At 49.3% G+C, this 20,234-nt stretch overlaps 4 protein-coding genes across 4 annotated transcripts; 3 read left to right on the top strand and 1 right to left on the bottom strand.

Moving 5' to 3' along the window:
* Nucleotides 1-534: 534 nt before the first annotated feature.
* J7337_003013 (uncharacterized protein) lies at nt 535-3,379 on the top strand (the record flags this gene model as incomplete). Its single annotated transcript, XM_044820737.1, has 5 exons — nt 535-654; nt 764-865; nt 921-1,298; nt 1,350-2,079; nt 2,133-3,379. The coding sequence occupies 5 exons, from the start codon at nt 535-537 to the stop codon at nt 3,377-3,379; spliced, it is 2,577 nt and encodes an 858-aa protein (XP_044685037.1).
* A 1,140-nt stretch (nt 3,380-4,519) lies between these two features.
* Nucleotides 4,520-5,697, bottom strand: TOM40 (translocase of outer mitochondrial membrane; the record flags this gene model as incomplete). The annotated part of the gene is made up of 3 exons (XM_044820736.1): nt 4,520-4,627; nt 4,680-5,327; nt 5,383-5,697. 3 exons carry the CDS (start codon nt 5,695-5,697, stop codon nt 4,520-4,522), a joined length of 1,071 nt encoding a protein of 356 aa, XP_044685036.1.
* A 1,116-nt stretch (nt 5,698-6,813) lies between these two features.
* On the top strand, nt 6,814-8,846 carry J7337_003011 (uncharacterized protein; the record flags this gene model as incomplete). Its single annotated transcript, XM_044820735.1, has 6 exons — nt 6,814-6,827; nt 7,015-7,224; nt 7,271-7,574; nt 7,624-7,704; nt 7,762-8,364; nt 8,424-8,846. The coding sequence occupies 6 exons, from the start codon at nt 6,814-6,816 to the stop codon at nt 8,844-8,846; spliced, it is 1,635 nt and encodes a 544-aa protein (XP_044685035.1).
* A 9,243-nt stretch (nt 8,847-18,089) lies between these two features.
* Nucleotides 18,090-19,566, top strand: GSK1 (Glycogen synthase kinase 1; the record flags this gene model as incomplete). The annotated part of the gene is made up of 6 exons (XM_044820734.1): nt 18,090-18,135; nt 18,216-18,388; nt 18,446-18,529; nt 18,583-18,931; nt 18,982-19,380; nt 19,433-19,566. 6 exons carry the CDS (start codon nt 18,090-18,092, stop codon nt 19,564-19,566), a joined length of 1,185 nt encoding a protein of 394 aa, XP_044685034.1.
* Nucleotides 19,567-20,234: the final 668 nt, after the last annotated feature.

Raw genomic sequence — 20,234 nt, 5'->3', positions numbered from 1 at the left:
CCTCAGAGGCTGTCCCACCCCCGCCACTATCAACCTAGGTGCCTATCCTTCTATTTTAGTACGATAACCTCCAGGTCACCCCCCTCTAGCCCCTCAACAAGCGCTCCCGTGGGCTGTTCGTCCATTGAGACTTGCGCTCCGACGCCCGACTTGCCTTGCTGATCCCTCAGTCTCGGCCTTTTTTTTTCAAGTACACAGGTCCCTCCAACTGAAGGATGCCTTTCAACTTCCTCGCTTTTTCTCTTGCTCCTACTATCTGAAAATTCCTCTCTCTTCTTAAAGCTTGAGACACTTGCTTCGTGTTTTCTTCCCCCATCGATTCCCTCGCTCGTCGAACACTTGAAAGCCGTAAACCAAACAATTCCATCTCACCCCTCGCGCGCGTCGCACTCGAGCCACTTCCCGACCCTTTCCAAACAACGGATGCGCACCCGATAATGAAGACTTGTGGCTTGTTTCTCCCTCGTTAAATCTGACGAGTCCCTCTCTTACTTTCGATCGATATATTCGTCTCTTCCTTGCTATTCAAACACCATGAAGGAGTTCCCAAGAAAGTTTCTCAGCAAGCGCGAAAAGAATGGCCGGCGATCTAAGTCGGCCACACCAGTGCCAGTTGTCCCAACGGTTGTTGACAGCACTAGCAACAAAAACAAGGTTAGTTATTGCCTGAATTGGAATTCTTGGATGAGCGATCTATGGAACTGCATCCAGCAGCGAGCTTGTTATAGTTCAAGAGGGAATATTCTGACGAGCAGCTGTCCAGCCTCGACCACTCTCCGCTGGGGCTTTCATGGCCTTGTTCAAAAACGATAGCGCAAAACAAGGAGCAAAAGCAGAAGCAGAGAAGGAGAAGGATACCGCACAAGTACGATTCGAATCACGGCATGAAGGATCGTGTCATTAACTTAGCCTTCTATTAGATCGAGTACATTTTACGCCGCCTAGACGAGCTGAACATAACCAATGTCACCGCCGATCATGTTACCGACATCATGGCAACCAAGTTTGCAGACCACGACCCCAATAAGACAGTCGAGTTCATCGATATGGAGCAAAAAGCTGCAGCGGGTATCATAATCCCATATGATCCCAGCGTGGATATGGTGGGCGCCGAAAACCGTGGCAACGTGACTTGCTATCTTGATGCACTTCTGTTCTCAATGTTTGCTAAAATCGATGCTTTCGAGTGTATGCTCAAAAATGATTTCCCAGAGGAAGACAATCGCAACAAACTTGTCAATCTTTTGCGGATGTGGGTTAACATGTTGAGGACGGGGAAATTAGTGCATACGGATATGGTGAGTTGCATAGGTGCAATCTCAGTGATGCTCAAACTGACATTTGAACAGACCAAGTTGATACAGGACGCTCTGGCTGACTGTGGATGGTCGGATGCACGGATGCTTGAGCAGCAAGACACCTCGGAGGCTTTTGCTTTCATAACAGAAACCTTACAGCTACCTCTACTTTCACTGCAAGTCGATCTCTTCCACCAAGGCAAAAAGGACAAGGATGACCACAAGGTTGTTTATGAGCGTCTTCTGAATCTGGCTGTACCTCCAGATCCTGAGGAGAAGGGTCTGAAATTAGAAGACTGCCTCGAAGAATACTTCAATGCCCAGGTAGACGTTAAGCGAGATAGCGAAGACGGGAAAAAGCTCGGGGTAGAAGAGAAGAATCGAAGTGAGACACCAACACTCAAGCATAGGGATACAATTCGCATCATCACTGAAGAACGCGGCGAAGCATCAACACCAACGTCCCCCTTGGTAAATACACCGTTGGAGATAACGCCAACTTCAGAGAAGGGGGGTTCTCTTCTGCTGGCAGATCCCAATGTCAAGAACGGAAATACTCCTGATGATGAAGAAGAGGGAGAGGTTACGACTGTGGAAATAGTGCAGAACAAGCCAAGCATGCGAACGAGGTCTACCAGCGTGATCCAGCGCGTAGTGTTGGATGAAGACGGTCACCCCTCTACCCCAGACAATGTCACAATGCTTCAAAAGGCTATGAGGAAAGGCTCGACAGTTGTGAAGGCAGTTACTATTCCTGCCTGGCAGTTTTTCCGTCTGATTCGTAAGTTTATGCCACCTCATTGAGCCCAATATGGATATTAACATCGAGTTCAGCTTGGCATGCGCTTTCAAGCGGTGAGCCCAGGAATAATACGGAGGTCGCATTGAACTTTGAGCAAAGACCTGTTGTTGGCATCTGTCTCAAACGTTACGCTATGACTGAGTCCGGCCAGCCGAAACGTCACAATACCTTTATCGACATTCCCGATAGTCTGAGACTACCCCATTTCATGCTAGCCGATGAACCCAAGGCCGAGGAAGATATGAACGTTCTTAATACGGACTATAAGCTCGTCCTACAGTCCGTCATCTGCCACCGGGGCGACTCACTACAAAGTGGCCATTATGTTTCGTTCGCCCGAGTGGCCCCTAAGTTATTGAAAGACAATAGACGGCATAATTTCGACCCACCACCGGATTACGAGGAAGCACAATGGGTTAAATTCGATGACCTCCAGATCGAAAATCGAGTCAGTTATGTGGAAGATATCAGGTCAGCATTGAAGGAGGAAATGCCTTATCTTCTGTTCTATCAGATCATGCCGATGGTCGAAGTCTCGCCTCCGTCTGTGGACGAGACAGAGACAGAACCGCCTTCCTACAACGATTCGAAAATCAGCATTGAGTTGCCTCCTACTCCTTCGCAAAGCAACCGATTGGGTAGTCTGGAGGGGGGCTATTTTGATAGTACACCAACCTTGGAGAACTCACAACTTTTGTCTAGTAAACCACCAAGTATTCGCCTCTCTATGGACGGCGAAAGGCCAAGAAGAAGCGAAGATATCGACCGAAACCCAGGGTCTCTAACTGGGGACTCGCGGCGTCCCAGCGCTGTTTGGACGGATTCGACCATACATACCCCCAACTCCCACTCTCCAGCTGTTACGCCTAACGAAGAATCGACAGCATCAAGGTTGTCACGCGCAGCATCTAGATTCACATTGGTTAACAGAAGTCGGCCCAGTAGCCAGAATGGAGAAAATCGCATTAGTTTCTCGATGAGCCGACTAGGCGGTCTCATGCGGCCTAGCAAAGAGCCCTTGGCGGAGCCCAAAGAAGAACCCAATGGCATTGGCATGTCTTCTGGCAACTCCACGGGCGTCTTGACGGCAGAGATATCTAAAGAGTCGAAGGAATCAAAGGATGCCGTGGATGGGACAGAGCAGCTGGCCGAACCAGAACCCGAACAGCATCACCATCGTCACCATGGCCATAAACATGGACATAAGAGGGTCAAGTCCAAAGACAAGGTTAAGAATAAGAGCGGCGACCAACCTGAACGTGAATGCATAGTGATGTAACAGTCATCCTGCTACGTCATTACGATAACCACGTTACGGGAGAAAGAATGCAATTAGATTATACTTCACATACTTACGACCGTTCTGATGTTTGGACATGCATAGCTATAGGAGTCTTGATTTACAAGGAGGAACTGGCACGGGTTTAAAAAGATGAAGAGGGATGGGGTAACGCAGCGACTTTGTTGTTAGTATGACGTTGGACATCAGGCTACGCAGAGATGGTCTTGTGATATTGGTACCCTATGAGGACCTCTTTTTTTTCCGTATTGGTCTCTCAAAAGAAAAAGTGAACAGAACTTTGGTAATTAGCAAGGCGTTTTTGGGCGGTTGAGACAATTTTTTGTCACAAGGCTAACTTTCGGAGCTTGGGGGGTACTTTGAACACGATACACGCGAGTATGAGATAATGAGACACAAGAATCGAGGATGATACCGCACGCTAGAGGCGAGAAAGCTTCCAAGTGCTTTCATGTGACAAAATATTCCATGATAACGTCTACCATTGGTGCGGAAGGACATTGTGCGAAAATGGGTCAACCCAATTCGTGGCCATTTCTCGCTTACACCCCCATGAGAAGACGAAAGACATAGCTTCAAGTTTGTCTATTTCCTTGTACACATATACATGAGCAGGGAGGCCATCCCTTCGTAGCTTGCCCTGATACTCACTAGCTCATCCAGACCCATCAACACGTCGAACTAAAACAACCGCAGCCGCCATGAGCGCCGAGATGAAGAGTTCGTTCAAAACTATTTAAAAACAATAACAGTGCGATGACCGGCTTTTCGTCCCTCCGTAATGTGCGTTACAGGAAATTCATACACATGACCAGGACGACGCAAGTCCACGACAATAATATACACAGATACCTAACTTCCAAGCACATAGGAGTTGGACCGGGACCTAATGCTGGCCAGGCCACATAAGCACGAGGTCTCCCTCGGGTTCGGAAGTCATGGTATCACCAGAGACGAAACGGACGACTAATAAGACATCGAGTGTGGTGAGAAGGGTTTGGGGTGAGGTCGAAACTTCGTCCTGGCCTGCTCACAGTTGAGCGATCATTAAGATATATCACTCATTTGAGCGGGGAGTGCCGCGTCGTCGCGGATTTTCGAGGAGTTTAAGCTCGGGGCTTAAAAGGGAATGTTAGGGGGAGGCTGGGAGCCAAGAGACTCCTGTTGTTCTTGAAGCTCCTCAGGGGCTGCCTCAATGGAGACACCCAACCCAATCTTAGCTTGATGCTGGAGTAGCTGGTCAGTACATCGTCGAATGGATGGGGATGAGGGCACAAACCGTGAAGTGATCAATATCAGCAGCAAATGTCATCATCACGGGCGGTGCGACACGCTTTTCCAGAACGCAGCTAAGCTTGCCCTTGGAGTCCACCTGAGCTCGGAAAGTAGACATGCGGAAATCATACTTGGCACCAATAGTGGTGACGCCCTCCTTCTGAAGGCCACCGCCCATGAGACCACCGGCAGAGGGAACGAGACCGAGGCTCAAATCAACACCGGCCTGAACCTTGTCCGAGAGTCGTCGCCAGTAAGAGGTGTTGAGGGTGCCCATAGCAGCTTGAAGCTGAGCGGTAGCGATCCAGTCTGCGGACTTGTACCGGGCAGCATAGGAGACAGCGCACTCGGGGCCTTGGGTGAGAGCAGGTCGCTGCCAAAGAGTTTCAAGACCCAGGGCAAGCTTAGGAGTAACAGACTGGAGGTAGCTTCCAATATAGATGCCAGTCACACCACCCTCAAGGTAAGAAGGGTTCAGCATCTTCAGGGATGCGCTGAAATCGTTGCCAGTATACTCGTGCTCGAACTGCGCCATATCCTGACCACCAGGAGAAATCGAGATCTGGGACTTGGAAACAAATTTGTCGGACCATCTCCAGTTGAATCGACCGGAGAGAGAACCCTCGTTATCCATATTACCTTGGCAGAAGACCTGTCGATGAATCAGCAACCTGCTATACGAAAATATCATGGCCCATGGTAGCTACCTTGCCTGTTCCGTACATCGCAGCAAATGTGTAGGGGTTAATGCGCTCTCCCATGGCGAATTGGTGGGAAACCTGGAAGAGAGGGGCCATGCTAAAGATCTTTGTGAGATCGGCACGCATTCCGGTGAACATATAATTGTTGAGGAAAACATCGCGCTGAACCTCCTTGGCAAGACTCTCGATAGTTCCTGGGTTGGAGAGGCCTAATTTGGCCCTTCGCTCATTGAAAGAGTTGAGGGCATCTCCTAGAACGCTAGCGATGGGATTGGAAAGCAGTGCCGTCTTAACGGGATCCAATGCGGCTGCGGAGGCCATTGTGACTGAGGTGCGCCGAAGCGAGGACGGGAAGAGGTCGGAAGAGGTGCGAACAAAGAGATAGTGGACAGCGACGGTGGACGATCAACCAGCCGGAACGAAATTCGGTGATGCGAAATTAGTGAAATAGAAGGAGTTATTTAAAATGCCCTGGAAAGCGATTGAATGCCGAGGCCTCTGAACGCCAGGATCGTGATGACGAGCGCAGTTGGATGGAGATGGAGAATAATTTTCATCTGGCTTGGACAGCTCTGGGGTGGGGAGCACGAGCCACCTATGATGCCGAGTCGGCTGTGGCGCTGGTGCTTTCCAACTGTCCATCCCGAGAGATTGTGGCTCGTACAGCCCGACGTACGAGGATACCCTAGAGCTGGGGATTGGGGGTGGAAAGTACAAAGCCGTCCCAGCTGTTTACTGTAAATCGGGTAGATTGCGCCAGAAGCGGCTGTGTTCTGGTAGAGCAAGGTACTGTATACTTCCTGGCGGTTTTATCTCAGAGATTTAGGGTTCGCCTGCACTAACTTTCAACGCATATCTGAGATACGACGTCCCCTCCTTGTGGGTATAGATACTTTCAAGAGTACCTGCACCTGATCTCCAACTCCCCTCCTGTGGCATAACCGTACCTACTATTCTTCAACACCAACCGATTGCTACTTTCTGCTCCTCGTTCCCGATGTTCACTTAGGTTGTCTCTCTCTTGTTCACTCCAAATACGAAACTTCCTTTTGATCAACCCAAGGCTCCATCGTAGTAGCATCAGACGACCGGCTGTTCGCTTTGAAATATTGACCCCGCCGGCAAAGATCGGCTTCTGCCACTAATTGTTTCTTGAGGCTCACTCACCCTTGTTGAAGATCCATCACACTCAACGATCGAGGCTGTTGAGGGCTTCGCCAGAAATAGGGCGCGGCAGTCCTCTCTTTCTCGCTCTACCGCCAGTAGGACTGTGTTTATCTAAACCCAACGAAAGCCTGAAGAGTCTCTATACTCCCAAGTTACCGCCAACCGTCGTTTTGGCTGAGCCTCAGAGTCTTCAGTTTCTCGAATACGGCCTTCCTCTCAAAAACCTTGCCCTACAAGCATTTTGTATAGGCATCGCCGACGAGAGACAAGATGGATACTCTTCTGTACGTTGCTATCCTTTCTCATCTCTTGCCTTCACTCGTCCCTCCCTGTGTCTAGATAATTTCCTTATCTTTCAACTTTGTGTCGGTACCATCTTCATTCCTAGAATCACGGAGCCTTGTGATTTGGAGTGTAGCTTTATGTCGACCCCCGTCTTTATTCGAACCTTCGCCAAATACGTTGTCGTAGCGATGAAGCTGATGTTGACAGAACCGCCGAGATTGCGGCCAATGCCCCTCGGTACCGTCGCAAGAGCTCTACATTTATTGATGCCATTCATGACATTCCTCATGGCCAAGACTTGGCCCCGGCTCAGCTCTACAGTACCATGTCTGGCCGATTGTTTCACTCTGGCCGCATTGCAATTGTCATGGTTGGACCGCCTGCACGTGGGAAAACGTAGGTTTCATGATTCTGTGACTGGTCTGAGTTAACAGCCTTCCAGACACATATGTGTTTCCATGGCACGGTATTTAGGATGGCTTGGCGTGAAATCTCGTATCTTTCACCTCGGCGACTACCGTCGAGCAACTGTTGGTCCTGATGGATCTATTCCCGATGACTATTTCTTCCCCAACGCATCGCCTGCCTCTGTCATTCTGCGCCAGAAAATCCTGAAGAAATGCCGCGAGGACATATACTCCTGGCTGAATCACGACAATGGGCAAGTCGCCATTTACGATGCAGTGAACCCTACTGCCAATGGACGGCGTTCACTGGCCAAGGAATTTGCGAAGCACGATGTTCAAGTAAGTCACCACCCATCTTGTGGGGTCTCGGAAATCGCTGACGCAGCAGACTCTTTTCATCGAGTCATTTGTCGATGATGAACGCATCCTTCGTGAGAATGCGAGAAATGTCAAGATCTCGTCCCCAGACGTGAGTACATATCATCTCACTGAACCAACTACGACTATCGCTGAATGTTAACTGCAGTTCGCTGGTATGGAACCTGATGAGGCCGCTAAGCTATACCTTCAGAGAATTGAGATGAAGATTCCCGTATTTGAAACCATGAATGAGAAGGAGCTGAACTACATCAAGATGATCAACGCCGGGGAAAAGTTCTTCTACAACAACGTCAGCTTCAATTATCTTGCCCACCGAATCGTCTTCTACCTCACCAACCTGCATATCAAATCACGGAAGACCTTCTTTGCCCGGGCTGGTACCACAGCAGAAGAAGACTCTTATAAGGCCGATGCCCCTCTGTCCCAAGAGGGGAGAGATTATGCCCAAAAAATGTCCGAGGCTCTTTTGAAGCATCGAGAGCAGGAACGCCTGACAACCATCGAGGAAGGGGGTCCAGATGTGCCTCTGCCGCCACTCACAGTTTGGACATCGACTCGTATGCGTACGGTGCAAACTTCTGACGTCCTGAAGGAGAAAGGCTACAAGGTCCGTCAGCGAACACAACTCAGTCAAATCAACCCAGGCGTATGCGAGAAGATGTCAGAGCGTATGATTCGCCAGATCTACCCCGATGAGGTCGAAAAGCACGAATTAGACCCTTACCACCACCGGTATCCGCGTGCAGAGGTATGCTTCAATTACGGATTGGTGAAGTCGGCCATCTTCTCGATGCTAATTATCAATAGTCATACCACGATCTGGCTGTCCGCCTGGAGCCCATCATTCTCGAACTCGAGCGAGAACAGCACGACCTTCTCATCATTGCCCACGAATCTGTGCTTCGAGTTCTCTACGCTTATTTAATGCACTGCTCTACCACTGATATCCCAGTCATCAATTTTCCACGCGACGAGATCATCGAGATCATCCCAGCAGCATATCAAAATGAGGCCAAGCGTATACATATTCCTGGCCTGGATCCCCAGATCGTCCCCGGATCACCTCAAGACATCAAAATTCCTGTTCCTAGCAGCGGAGTTGTGAGCGCACAACTGTCCCCTATCCCTAGTGGCATTGGAACTCCTGCTGAGCATGTCGAGCGACCTCCCGAGAAGGTTATCAACACTGCCAAGGATATGGTTGCTGACAAAGTCAACGATGAAGACTAGTCTTGTAAATCTTGCCACCCGGATGAGTTCACATGTTTGGTAAGAGATGTCTTCTCAGCAAGTGACATTACCACGCTACCATCAGTGTGGTGTCCCAGGGGTTAACATGCTGATCATGATGTGTTTCATGATCAGGAACTTGGTTTTGACAAGTCTTGTAAATGATGGGCGTGTTTGCTTGCTTCTTTCAACATGCATCTCGGTTTGCCAGCTCTCAAGTCGACTAAAGAGGCCTTGACTTCATACATCGTGGTGATGGGTTGTTGCTGTAGAATACTATGTAGCTAGTGATACATAACGTGAGACGAGCTTACCATAAGAGATGGATACATAGATCCTAGCATATAGGGTAGCCTCGATTTCTCCAATGTGACATGACAAGTTTCGGGACTTTATTTGTCAGATCGGACATGTTCTCATCGGAATTTTGCCTCACAGCCTAAGCACATTGACAGGATGCCAGTTTGTACCAGCCAAAGTTTGTCCTAATACCCGTACAGCCATGGGCTTGGAGCCAAATGAACAAATTTAAGAAAAAGTTCTAACTCTATTGCTTGCAACGGTTGCATTGTGTCAGTATTTCACACACTCCTGGATAGCCAAAAGCTAATGGAGGTTTTCGTACGCCAGCCGAACATGGCAGAAATGCTGTGTTGACTTGGGCGTGGTTCGATATCCCAGGCTTGATATGTACTTCATCCAAACATGTTGCGTTGGCAGGACTCACCTCAGAGCAGTCTAGGTTAGGGCACATGCTCATGCTATGTTACATACGTACACATTCAAGTCAAATAAGGATAAAATCTCAAGGATCACGGTCGTGCAAATACAACGCTGTGGCCTTCCGATGCCTTGTACCTGGAGAATGGCCAGGGTTTGGATCAAGAAGATGCACGTCGCTGGATAGGGAAGCGTGTGCACAGGGGTTAGGGGGGCCGTGAGCTGTTACCGTAGGACTGATGAGATGAGTGTCCTTTGGCTGGCTGAGTTTTGTTTCTTGAGGGGTACATATGCTTACGGACGGCCATATGATTAGCATTCCTCCATGACTGACAATCAATCAATAGAGCATGTATTACAACAGCGGATATGCACTTTTATCTCCAACCGGAGTCATCATATCCACATCATTTGTCTAGTATAGAAGAAAGAAGCCCTGGCAGATATGGGAATGTAAGAGAGATTACTCTGTTACATTTGTCAGATCATAGGTACATACTCTGTACAAGAAAAACTTTGGAACCGGGGAAGCTGGGTAAAGCCCCGGGTTGCAGTCATATATGACAGGCAGCATCACTACCTGCATAAGAACATACTAGGACCATACTGCACACAATATCAACCCTTGCATTGCCAGGCGAGGGAACCTCTGGCAGTGAAATAAAATAACGCTTGCCAACTCCAGCCATGCTCTACAACTTGCCGTGGTGGCGATATAGCAATAGGTGAGTGAGACTGGCGCTAATGATCCAGTAGGGTTACGAGAGAATTCGTATATGGCGCAATATATCTGTAATCGAGTACTGGGGCTGCCTTGTAGGTAGTAATTTGATGCTAGAAACCATGGGCTGGCTTTAGGAGAAGGATATGCCACTCCGACAAGGGCTCAACAATGCTTTGAACAGGACAACCTGAAGTCGTTCCTCCAGGAGTACTGGAGGAGGTGTTGGTATCTTCAGATACTGTCATAGACTAACAGAGTCCCTAAAGAGTCTGTACAGCGTGCCATCTTCTAGTACGTTGATATGCTCACTGGCTAGACGATGGGTAAGATCTCCGCTCCTCAGTTCAAGCTTCCAAGGTGTTTCAATTCCTGCAAGGGGAAAGCTAGCCTGGTGATCCTCTGATGGAAGTCAGATTACAGTCCTCAATTTGCTACTGTTGTGACCGTGTAACCCAGCCTCATCATGCTGTTCGCATACCATTGCCTCAAGGTCAATGTGAAAAAGTACGTTCCAGCCCTGAGGAACAGAACTATAGTCTCGAGGTTTGCTTTCAATCTTTGATAACTTCTCGGCTTTTAGCCAGCATGTTTTGTCCCATGCCGGGTATGCTTTGTGTGAAACAATATCATTTTGGCCATATGTCTACTGCTATACATTGGCAGGAAGGCCGACGAAATACATCGAGCATACAACCGACATCAAGCGGCTTCTTTGGACAACAATGGAGATTGGGCATGTAATGGTGCTATAACTTCGACGCACAGGTGCAACACGTACCAGACAAACGAGACGGCGACTGCCAGTAAGGCGGAACAGCAGCTCAGGTGAATGAAATATGTAGGTAATTACCATCTTACTTGCAAGGTTTACATGATGGTAGGGTGTCACGGATCTCTACTTGGTTTGTGCCATGGATCGCCAAAGCCGCCGGTGAACCCTTGTTGAGTTGTGCGAGGGGGCGCTTGGGGAACTCGGTATAACAACTGGCTCGAGTGACTGAACACGTACGGAGTACCATAAGGTACTGAAATATATCGACTAACATCAACAAGCTCGTGAACCACGCAGCTAATACCGGATCATTATCGACGAGTCTGCTAAAGGGGGGTTCGGACTTCAGTTATTAAGTTGTAAGAGACTCGATAATGCCAGTCCCACTGACAAGCTAGACAAGTCAAGCAAAACATCCAGGGAAAAAAGGGAAGAGTTCGAATATGAGCGTTACCAGTGAGGCTGAAAACTGGGCTGATATATCAACACCCTATACAAGCCGTGTACATACTCCGTACAAACGTTCGATATCAGCCTGACAGCTGCCATGGCTCCCGAGCATCCAACGACGATGCCCATAGTTGGGCGCGTTTTGTGCAGTTAGAAAAATCAATGTATGTAAAGATAGCCCCTAGCTGCCGTCGTCTGGAATACCTATATTTTTACCCTCAACTTTCATGTGAATTTAAGGCACTGCTGGTCATAGTCAGCGAAAGACATATCTCAGTTCTAGCTGACAATTCACTAGCTGGTTTGGTTTCAGTACTGAACTTTGTACTTTGCCGTCACGGTCCGTAGCCGTCTAATCGTTGATTTTGCCAATCGGCCTCGATCGACGACGTTGAAATGTGACGGAACCATCCTAGGTAGTCGTCCTATCCAATCTTTAGCTCCACTCATCCATCTGTCAGGTGACATAGAATTGGAGATATCGCGACTCCGAGACAGACCCAATGTTTGGAACCAAAAGGCGCCTCCAAAGTCATGCTAACTAACATGCTTAGTGGCGTTGCCTTCTCTTTGGACTGTGAAACCGTATATATTAAGACATTGGAGCTTATAAACCCCTCATCCATGTCATTGTTTCGTTTCCCGGCGTCACCGCGGTCAGCCCAATTTGGCGATGTGTTTTATTCCCCTATGATGTTACATGGGAGTCCTTACTTGACAAGGTGAATCGTGGCGGGCCTCTAAGAATATTTGCCGAGTTCCAGTATATCAATTGAGCCGCAAGCGTGTTTATTGACCTCCATTTGGCGGCTCGGAAGAGCAGCTATTCTAAGTAACGACGCTTCACTAGTTTCAGACTCCAATGGCTGATTCCAGGTCGTCAAAACAGCTTGTGAGGACCTCAACTTTGCTCTAACGATTTTGATGATTGGCCAAAGTGATCAGGGACCCCTTTTATTCCCTTCATGTTGATCAGATGCACCTTGCACTTTTCACAAACCTAAACTTGGCCATGGCCATTAGCGTTGTATATGAGGGGTCTCATGACCGTCTGCATTCCGCAGTCCTCCACCCACCTAGCATGATTGCCCACCACCTGGGAAACTCCCCTCCTACGGTGCTCGCATGCCCTCGCCAGGTTCCGCGACTACCACGGGCCTCTGAGTGGTTCAGAGCCGCCATCGATTCAGTGGTCAGCATGCTCTAAGTGGAGACGTGCCCAGGGGCTTTGATGGATGGCTAGGGAGTTTGTTAGTGTTCGAGTCCTTTGGAGGCTATTTGATGAGCGTCATCAAGATCACGGTCTCGTGGTGAGGTGCTAGCCATCCATGTGCCGTGGCCGCATCGGCTTTTGGCGTGACCTCGCCTGTCATTCCAAAACGGTACATGCACCCGTCCGTCCGTCTGTGCAAGATCTATCTTCCGTTTCGACACCGCAGGGCTTGGTTGTTGTATATTTAAACTGAACCCACGGGCATAAAGCACTTCGGCACTGTATCCGTACGGTTGGTCTGTACAGAATGACGTCCTCAGCATGACGTCTGGGCCATTGATTGGCCTGAGGCAGATCACCGTTGGCGTTGACACTTAAGTAACCCTGTATCCACATTGACCACCATTAATTAAGCCTCGACACCACCAATCGCCGCCCAGCCATCCTACCATCCAACCACTGGCGCTGACGACTTCATGGCTCATGAGAGACGGGAATTGTCTGTTGCGGTTGCATTGGGATGAACAGATCCAAAGGCAAGCTGATATTCATGCTGTGCGTCCATTCGAGGGTATGCCCCCAAGCTATCCAAGTCAGGCATCAGCTCCTTCGAAAGCCCAATATCCCATCAGGATTAGGGTGGCTCCTGTGGACGAACCATTAGGGCACAACAACAGCAACCTTTAACCACTGCTTCATTGGATATCTATCGAGGTTCCAAAGTTTTAGACGTCAGGGATCCACCCAGCCTCACCGTGCCACGGCCCCACAGGTGCATGTGCTCAGTGTAAGAAAGCGTCCATCGTCATCTCGATTTTCTACATCAGGTGGGAACCAACCATGAAGGAAAACCCGGTGGATTCGGGCCAATGCCAGGGGAGTTGCAGGGGCTGTTAGCTGTCTGTCTGCTCTGTCCGACAACCCCCTTGTCGCTAACGTTGCTTTTTGATCGATAGATTGAACACTGGTACGGATAACATTTGGAGCATCTAAAGATCTAGCGATGATAATCCCTGGATAATTGTTGCCAGGTACGGAACATGGGAATGTAGTTGTACTTGCGCGACTGGCTCAACAACAAGACATGCCTTGGTGAGCAGATAGGTATTTCAACACGCTTGCTGGGCTGTCTTGTTAGCTTCGTCGTGTATGGATAAAAGATCTCTGGTCAAGGAGGTTTGAGATGAGGCGGGACAGCAGAGGCACTGTAACTGCTTAGAGTGAGGCGAGGTGATGACATCTGCTGGTTGTTGGCGAATTGAACTTCAGTTGGGCCAGACCACTTTGGAAATCATGTGAACTAAAATGCTCGCTGGGCTATAGGTTCTACTTGAGCTTGGTGGATATCATATCCAAGGACATTCGAATGTCTAATGTATGTATGTCAATTCGAGTTTGACTTCTCGGTTTCATACGGGGTTCATCGACTATTTCTAATCCTATCACTCCCTATGTATGTATGTATTAGCTTATAGTATACTCCTCGATCACTGCATCGTGAAGGCAACCCCCCTCCATGTATCTTCAGGACATCAGGTGCCAGCTAATGATCAATGCTTTATTACATTGCCGAGCCCACCAGGGGACCTGCTAACCTTTGTTACGTTTTGATGGCAATAGCTAGGTAGGGTAAGAATCGACATCCGTACTTCAATTCAGACTGAGGTCATTTTTCTTCTTTCTTGAGGTATACTAGGTCCTATATGATTGCTACCAATATAATATTATGGTTCGTGATATTCTCACAATGATTTCAGCTTGTCCTGTTCTTCGTGAGGAATGCACATATCCCTTTTGGCACGAAAAGAAAACCGAACATTTTGTTCAGTACAGTCCGTACCTGTCTTGTACCTTGATCCAATGTCAAGGTAGATGGCAGATGTATTGAACATCAGCTGCATCTGGCTGTTAAAATAGAAAGGAGTGAAAAACCATAGAATAAAAATACAACGACATTCACTGAATATCATGGCCCCAACGTGAAGGTGCTCTGCTTGTACACCTTCATACATCAGCGCCATTGAATCCCTGTCTGATTGGTACAGATTACTGCGTAGGTACCTTACCCTGCGGCACCTCATCAACCTTACCCAACTCTAAGGTAGGTAAGTAGGTACAGTCTGGTGCTCAGTGAGCTACTCCGTAGAGCCAAGTTCATTGATGCAAGACAAGGGAGACTCTCGCCTGCCGGGCTTTAGCGCCTGGGTACCTGGCCTTGCTCCCAATTATGCCTCCAGACCAGTCTCAAGATGGGCACATGAGCAAGCCCAACACTGCGGGTCTGCCTTGAATGGGCGTCAAGTTGCTCACAAGACATTCATGTTTTTTTCTTCGTGCCAATTGAAACCGGCTCGACGCCTACTTGGTAGCAGGTGGTATTGGTTCCCAAATGACATCAAATTCGTAATCCAGGATGACTATCTTAATTCAGCACAGCTGTACTTTGCCCAATCCTTTGTGCTGCTGGAGCCATTCGCTGTCGACTACTTTCGCAAAAGTTAATACCATTACGGAGTAGTAGCTTCCCATGTTGAAAGCTCTCCAGGCCTAGACCTACCTATCTACTACCTTTTACTTAGGTAGTTAAAACAAACCTGCAGTTACGGATCCCAACTGGTGATACTCCCTATCCCCGCCATTTCGCTCCCAACCTAAGGTACCTACTTGCAATACCACATAACATCCGTATTCCTCACGACTCAAGGCCCCATGTCCTGAATAGCTTGCATCTTTCGCTTCTAGTGTCTGGAAACTGCAGCGTATCAAGAGACATCCATGTCTGCCTGGCAATGAGACGAATGGCAGAACCTATCCATGTTACTGTCGCTCTCTGCTCAAGCTTTGTTGGTAGACCCCTCACCACACCAACACCATTCCCCCTCTTTCCCAAACCGCTTCATTACACGTCTTGCTCAACACAAACAACCGTCTTTGGCTAACGATAGACCTTAATCTTTAACTTTAGAGGGTCTTGTTGACCTTTGCCTCTACCCTTACCCATGCCCATGCCCATGCCGTCACTCTGTATTGATTAAGCAGAAAACGCCCCGCAAGTCCCAGCGAGTTACTCTTTCAAGCACCACCTCGAGCTGCAGCAGTACAGGTGCCTAAGTCGAAGAGAGGTACCATCTGAGACAGTGATTTTTGGCTGTCATCTTAGGTTCCTACCCGTCGTTCGCCTAGGTTGGATCCACCCAAGCTCTCCCAGTCAGGTTCCGCAACATTAGACTAGGTCCTCGCGCCCAAGCCCCATTCAGAACAGCTCCTCAGCCCAGCAGAGCTCAGCACCATCGCAGCAAAGCTCAGTCCAGCCCAGCTCAGCTCATTTCACTGGACGTCAAGCATTCCTCCTCTGCCATCATATTCCATTATTCTCAATTATCGCCCTTGGCATGCTCTGGGGGCTTTCAGACTTCATATTGGCTTGACAATATCCGTTCTAAGCCGCATCGCAAGCCGCATCCGCGTTACGTCTGTCCGCTCGAGCCGCTTCTCAATCTACCAGTAACTCTTCGCTCCCGCCACTGCCTTCTGTTGCTGCAGTGCACTCATCCGTTCGTCGACGCTTTCTGCGAACCTTTGTCAAACTCGAAAATCCAGAAACAAGAGCCTCGTCAGGTCTACACTGCCCGCTACCATTGTTCGCCGCATTTCAAGTTGACTTGCTTCTTGCCTGGCCCTGCCACAGTACCTAGCCGCTGCACCACCACATACGCCGCCAAAAGCACAGTACTGCAGCGCACCGGATTGCACTCACATGAACACAAGCAACCACCCTGCCTCGTGTCAAGTCAATCTGATTACGTCTTTCCCTTCTCCAACAAACACCAGAGGCCCTTGTCACTTTGTTCCTTATTAGTCGAGAATCTGACGCATCTCACGATCGGTCAGTGCTAGCAGCCGTAACTAGATCTCGAGGTCACCAGCTCCACGAGCCCCAATTGCGCATCATCGTCATCACTGCCCGTGTCGACTGCATTACTGACTACCTTACAGTAAGTACATTTCTTTCACGTGAACAACATCACCGGCCTTCTATTCCCCCTTGCACCTATTCACTTTCCCTTTGCTGTCTCAACATTCGGTTTGCAACAGCTTTTCGTCGTATTATCCTAGACCTCTGGCTGCATTCTGTCAACGGGCTGTCACGAGTGTGTTCCATCTAGCCAGCACCCCGCCCCGACCCGCCTTGCGCCAGCCTCCATGCCCACACTCCCCTAGCACCAAGTACACGCCTGGCTATCCATCACTTTGTGCTCAGCGCTTTTTCAAGGTCGACAAAGCAAAGTGCTTGACTTTCAAACTTGCCAGCGTGAAATGCGAGCTTCATTCAATAAAGTCAATGTGACTGCAGAAGCTCCTTCACCACTTGACCCCGGCATAAGCCTCAGCAGCCAGTGCAGAAACAGGTGACAACAGAGAGGAGGGAAAAAAATTCAATCCAGAACCTACCCAAACAAATCCATGCCACCGAATGCATGCGTAGGTAGCATAGCGCATCCTGCCGCACGCATGCACGCATATTCCTCATCTCAACCTCTTCGCTCTTCTTCCCACTCTGCTTTGTTCTAAACTTGTCAATTTGGGCTTGTACCCACGCGCTCAGTCAGCGAAAAGTTGTCTTTGGGATTGGAAAAGAGAGACCTGACCCAACACGGCCTGTCCGTCCCTCACCTGCGTCGCCACCTAAGGCTCTACCTCTCCATTAGTACTCGATCTATGTTTAGGCCCTGTCCCCCGGCGTCCTTTTTCCCTCGTTACCAACAGCTTTTTATACCCCGTCTCTTGCCCACTTTCTCGCGCCCACCGTTCCCTTTCCTCCCCTCCCTTCCCCTCTGCCCCGCTCCCCCTCCAGCCTGTCCCGTGCCACCAAAAACACCACCGATTCTCCCCCTCGGTTTTCTCTTTGTTTCCCCAGATACCCTTGGCCTTGCCAATTCTTTGCGCATCGTCCCTGTCACTGCCTCCAGCTCACATACGGTCTATAGTCTATTCCGACAGCCGGCAGACGTTTTACCAGCCATAAATCCACCGGCTACCAAACTTTGAGTGCAGAATTAACCTCACGAGTCGCCCCTCTGCGCCCGTGCCGATAACCTGTTCGACCGAGACATTACTCGTCCATCGTCACCCAAGTGTCCTGTACTCGTCTCGCGCAAATACAGACCTTTGCTAAGAAATCATCACCGGCCAAGCTTCTGCTTGCAATTCAGCTTCTTTCAATCAAGTCACCAACATTGGCCCGCTCTTTTTGCCCACCACGGCTCCCACTACACAAAGCATTCCTCTCGCATTGAACCGCCCCGGCGACTTTGCCCACTTTGCCTGCATTTTTGCTTCGAATAGGACATACGCATCCAAGCAATGTCGGCTCATCGGCCAAACGCTTTCAACAGCCTCCGGATGGGAGGTTAGTATACCAACCCCTGCCATTGGGCCTGAATATTGTGCCCGGTTTGATAGATGACCGTTTAACTGACACAATTGCAGAGGTGATCCGCGAGAAGGTCCAAGATGGAGTGACTGGAGAAACTCGGGACCTGCAATACACGCAATGCAAGATTGTCGGAAATGGCTCCTTCGGTGTTGTTTTCCAGACCAAGCTGTCGCCATCTGGAGAGGATGCTGCTATCAAGCGAGTCCTTCAGGACAAGCGATTCAAGGTACTAGGCACCAACCCAGCTTGTCCGGTTCATTTACTAATTGTTTCCTTAATACAGAACCGTGAGCTCCAAATCATGCGCATTGTCCGCCACCCCAACATTGTTCAGCTGAAAGCTTTCTATTATTCCAATGGTGAACGTGTACGAATCTTGCTCATCTAGTTGCTTCGCCCAATCCGCTAATTCCCTCATAGAAAGATGAGGTTTACTTGAACCTCGTCCAAGAGTTCGTGCCCGAGACCGTCTACCGAGCCTCTCGATTTTTCAACAAGATGAAGACTACCATGCCTATCCTGGAGGTCAAGTTGTACATCTACCAGTTATTCAGAGCCTTGGCGTACATTCACTCTCAGGGCATCTGTCACCGAGACATCAAACCTCAGAACCTTCTCCTGGATCCCAACAGCGGCATCCTTAAGCTTTGCGATTTCGGAAGTGCGAAAATTTTGGTCCCTAATGAGCCCAACGTTTCGTACATCTGCTCCCGGTACTACCGTGCACCTGAACTTATCTTCGGTGCGACAAATTATACCACAAAGATTGGTAAGATTACTGTGCGAATACTGATCATACCTCCTCGCTGACTGGTCTAGATGTGTGGTCTACTGGCTGTGTGATGGCTGAACTGATGCTTGGTCAACCTCTTTTCCCTGGCGAGTCCGGTATTGATCAGCTCGTTGAAATTATCAAGGTCCTGGGCACTCCTACTCGAGAACAAATTCGAACCATGAACCCCAACTACATGGAGCACAAGTTCCCCCAGATCAAGCCTCATCCATTTAACAAGGTCTTCCGAAAGGCTGATGCCAATGCTATTGACCTTATCGCCCGCCTCCTTGAGTACACCCCAACCGAGCGACAGTCAGCTATCGATGCTATGGTTCATCCTTTCTTTGACGAGCTTCGGGACCCCAATACAAAGCTCCCTGATTCGCGACACGGCACTGGCCAGCTTCGTGAACTCCCTGCGCTTTTCGATTTTACACGCCATGGTATGATGAGATTCCATAGACCTCATCAGCAAGTCAGCTAACAAAGATACAGAACTCTCAATCGCCCCCAGCCTGAACCAAAAGCTTGTTCCAGCACACATTCGACCCGTGCTAGCATCTCAAGGCCTTGATATCGACCATTTCACACCCTTGACGGAGCAGGAGATGATGGCGAAACTCGATTGAGCCGGCCTCGCGTCGAGGCGAAGGGTAGTTTGCATTTGCTTACACCCTTCTCAGGCTCTCCGCGGCTGTGGAAGAGTCCTGCCTCGTCCACTCCCAGTACCGAGCTGAGTAAAAGTGGTTGGGAGCAATGGCCCAGGCTAAGGCCGGGTCAGATGGCGGGCAGGCGCTACATGGTCCTGAAGCTAATAGCGTCGGTCTTTGATATAAGGCACGGTGTATAGGCGTCGAGGGCCAGATGAGAAGGCACGTGTGTTCTGGCGAGCGTTGGAGTCTTTCCCGGCAGGGAGGGGATTGGGCGTTGTGCGTGCCCTTTATATGAACCCGCTCTCAGTTTTGCCTTAAGGCTAGTCACGACGAGGGATAACCCCATTGATGCATATCACAGGGAATTACGTTTTTAGACCAAGTTTCGATGCATGAGGATGATCGGTGCACTTTTTTTCATTGTATGCGTCTCAAGGGAGGAACCCCAATTATTCGGCTATGGTTGGCTTTGCGAATGGCGATGATGACATTTGTTGAATTCTTCTTTTGGTACCGCGTTATGCCTTGGCCATGGTTGCTCAGAGGGTTCCGATCCTGGGATCGGTTGGAGACGCCTGAGTGGTTGAAAAGGTTTGGTCTGGTATGGCCTGCGGTGAACATTCCCCGGCACCCGATATTGTCCT

The sequence above is a fragment of the Fusarium musae genome, chromosome 2, assembly GCF_019915245.1.
Source record: "Fusarium musae strain F31 chromosome 2, whole genome shotgun sequence".
Lineage (NCBI taxonomy): Eukaryota > Fungi > Ascomycota > Sordariomycetes > Hypocreales > Nectriaceae > Fusarium > Fusarium musae.
Note: the sequence above shows the minus strand (reverse complement) of the source record. Positions and strands in the feature narration are given on the sequence as shown.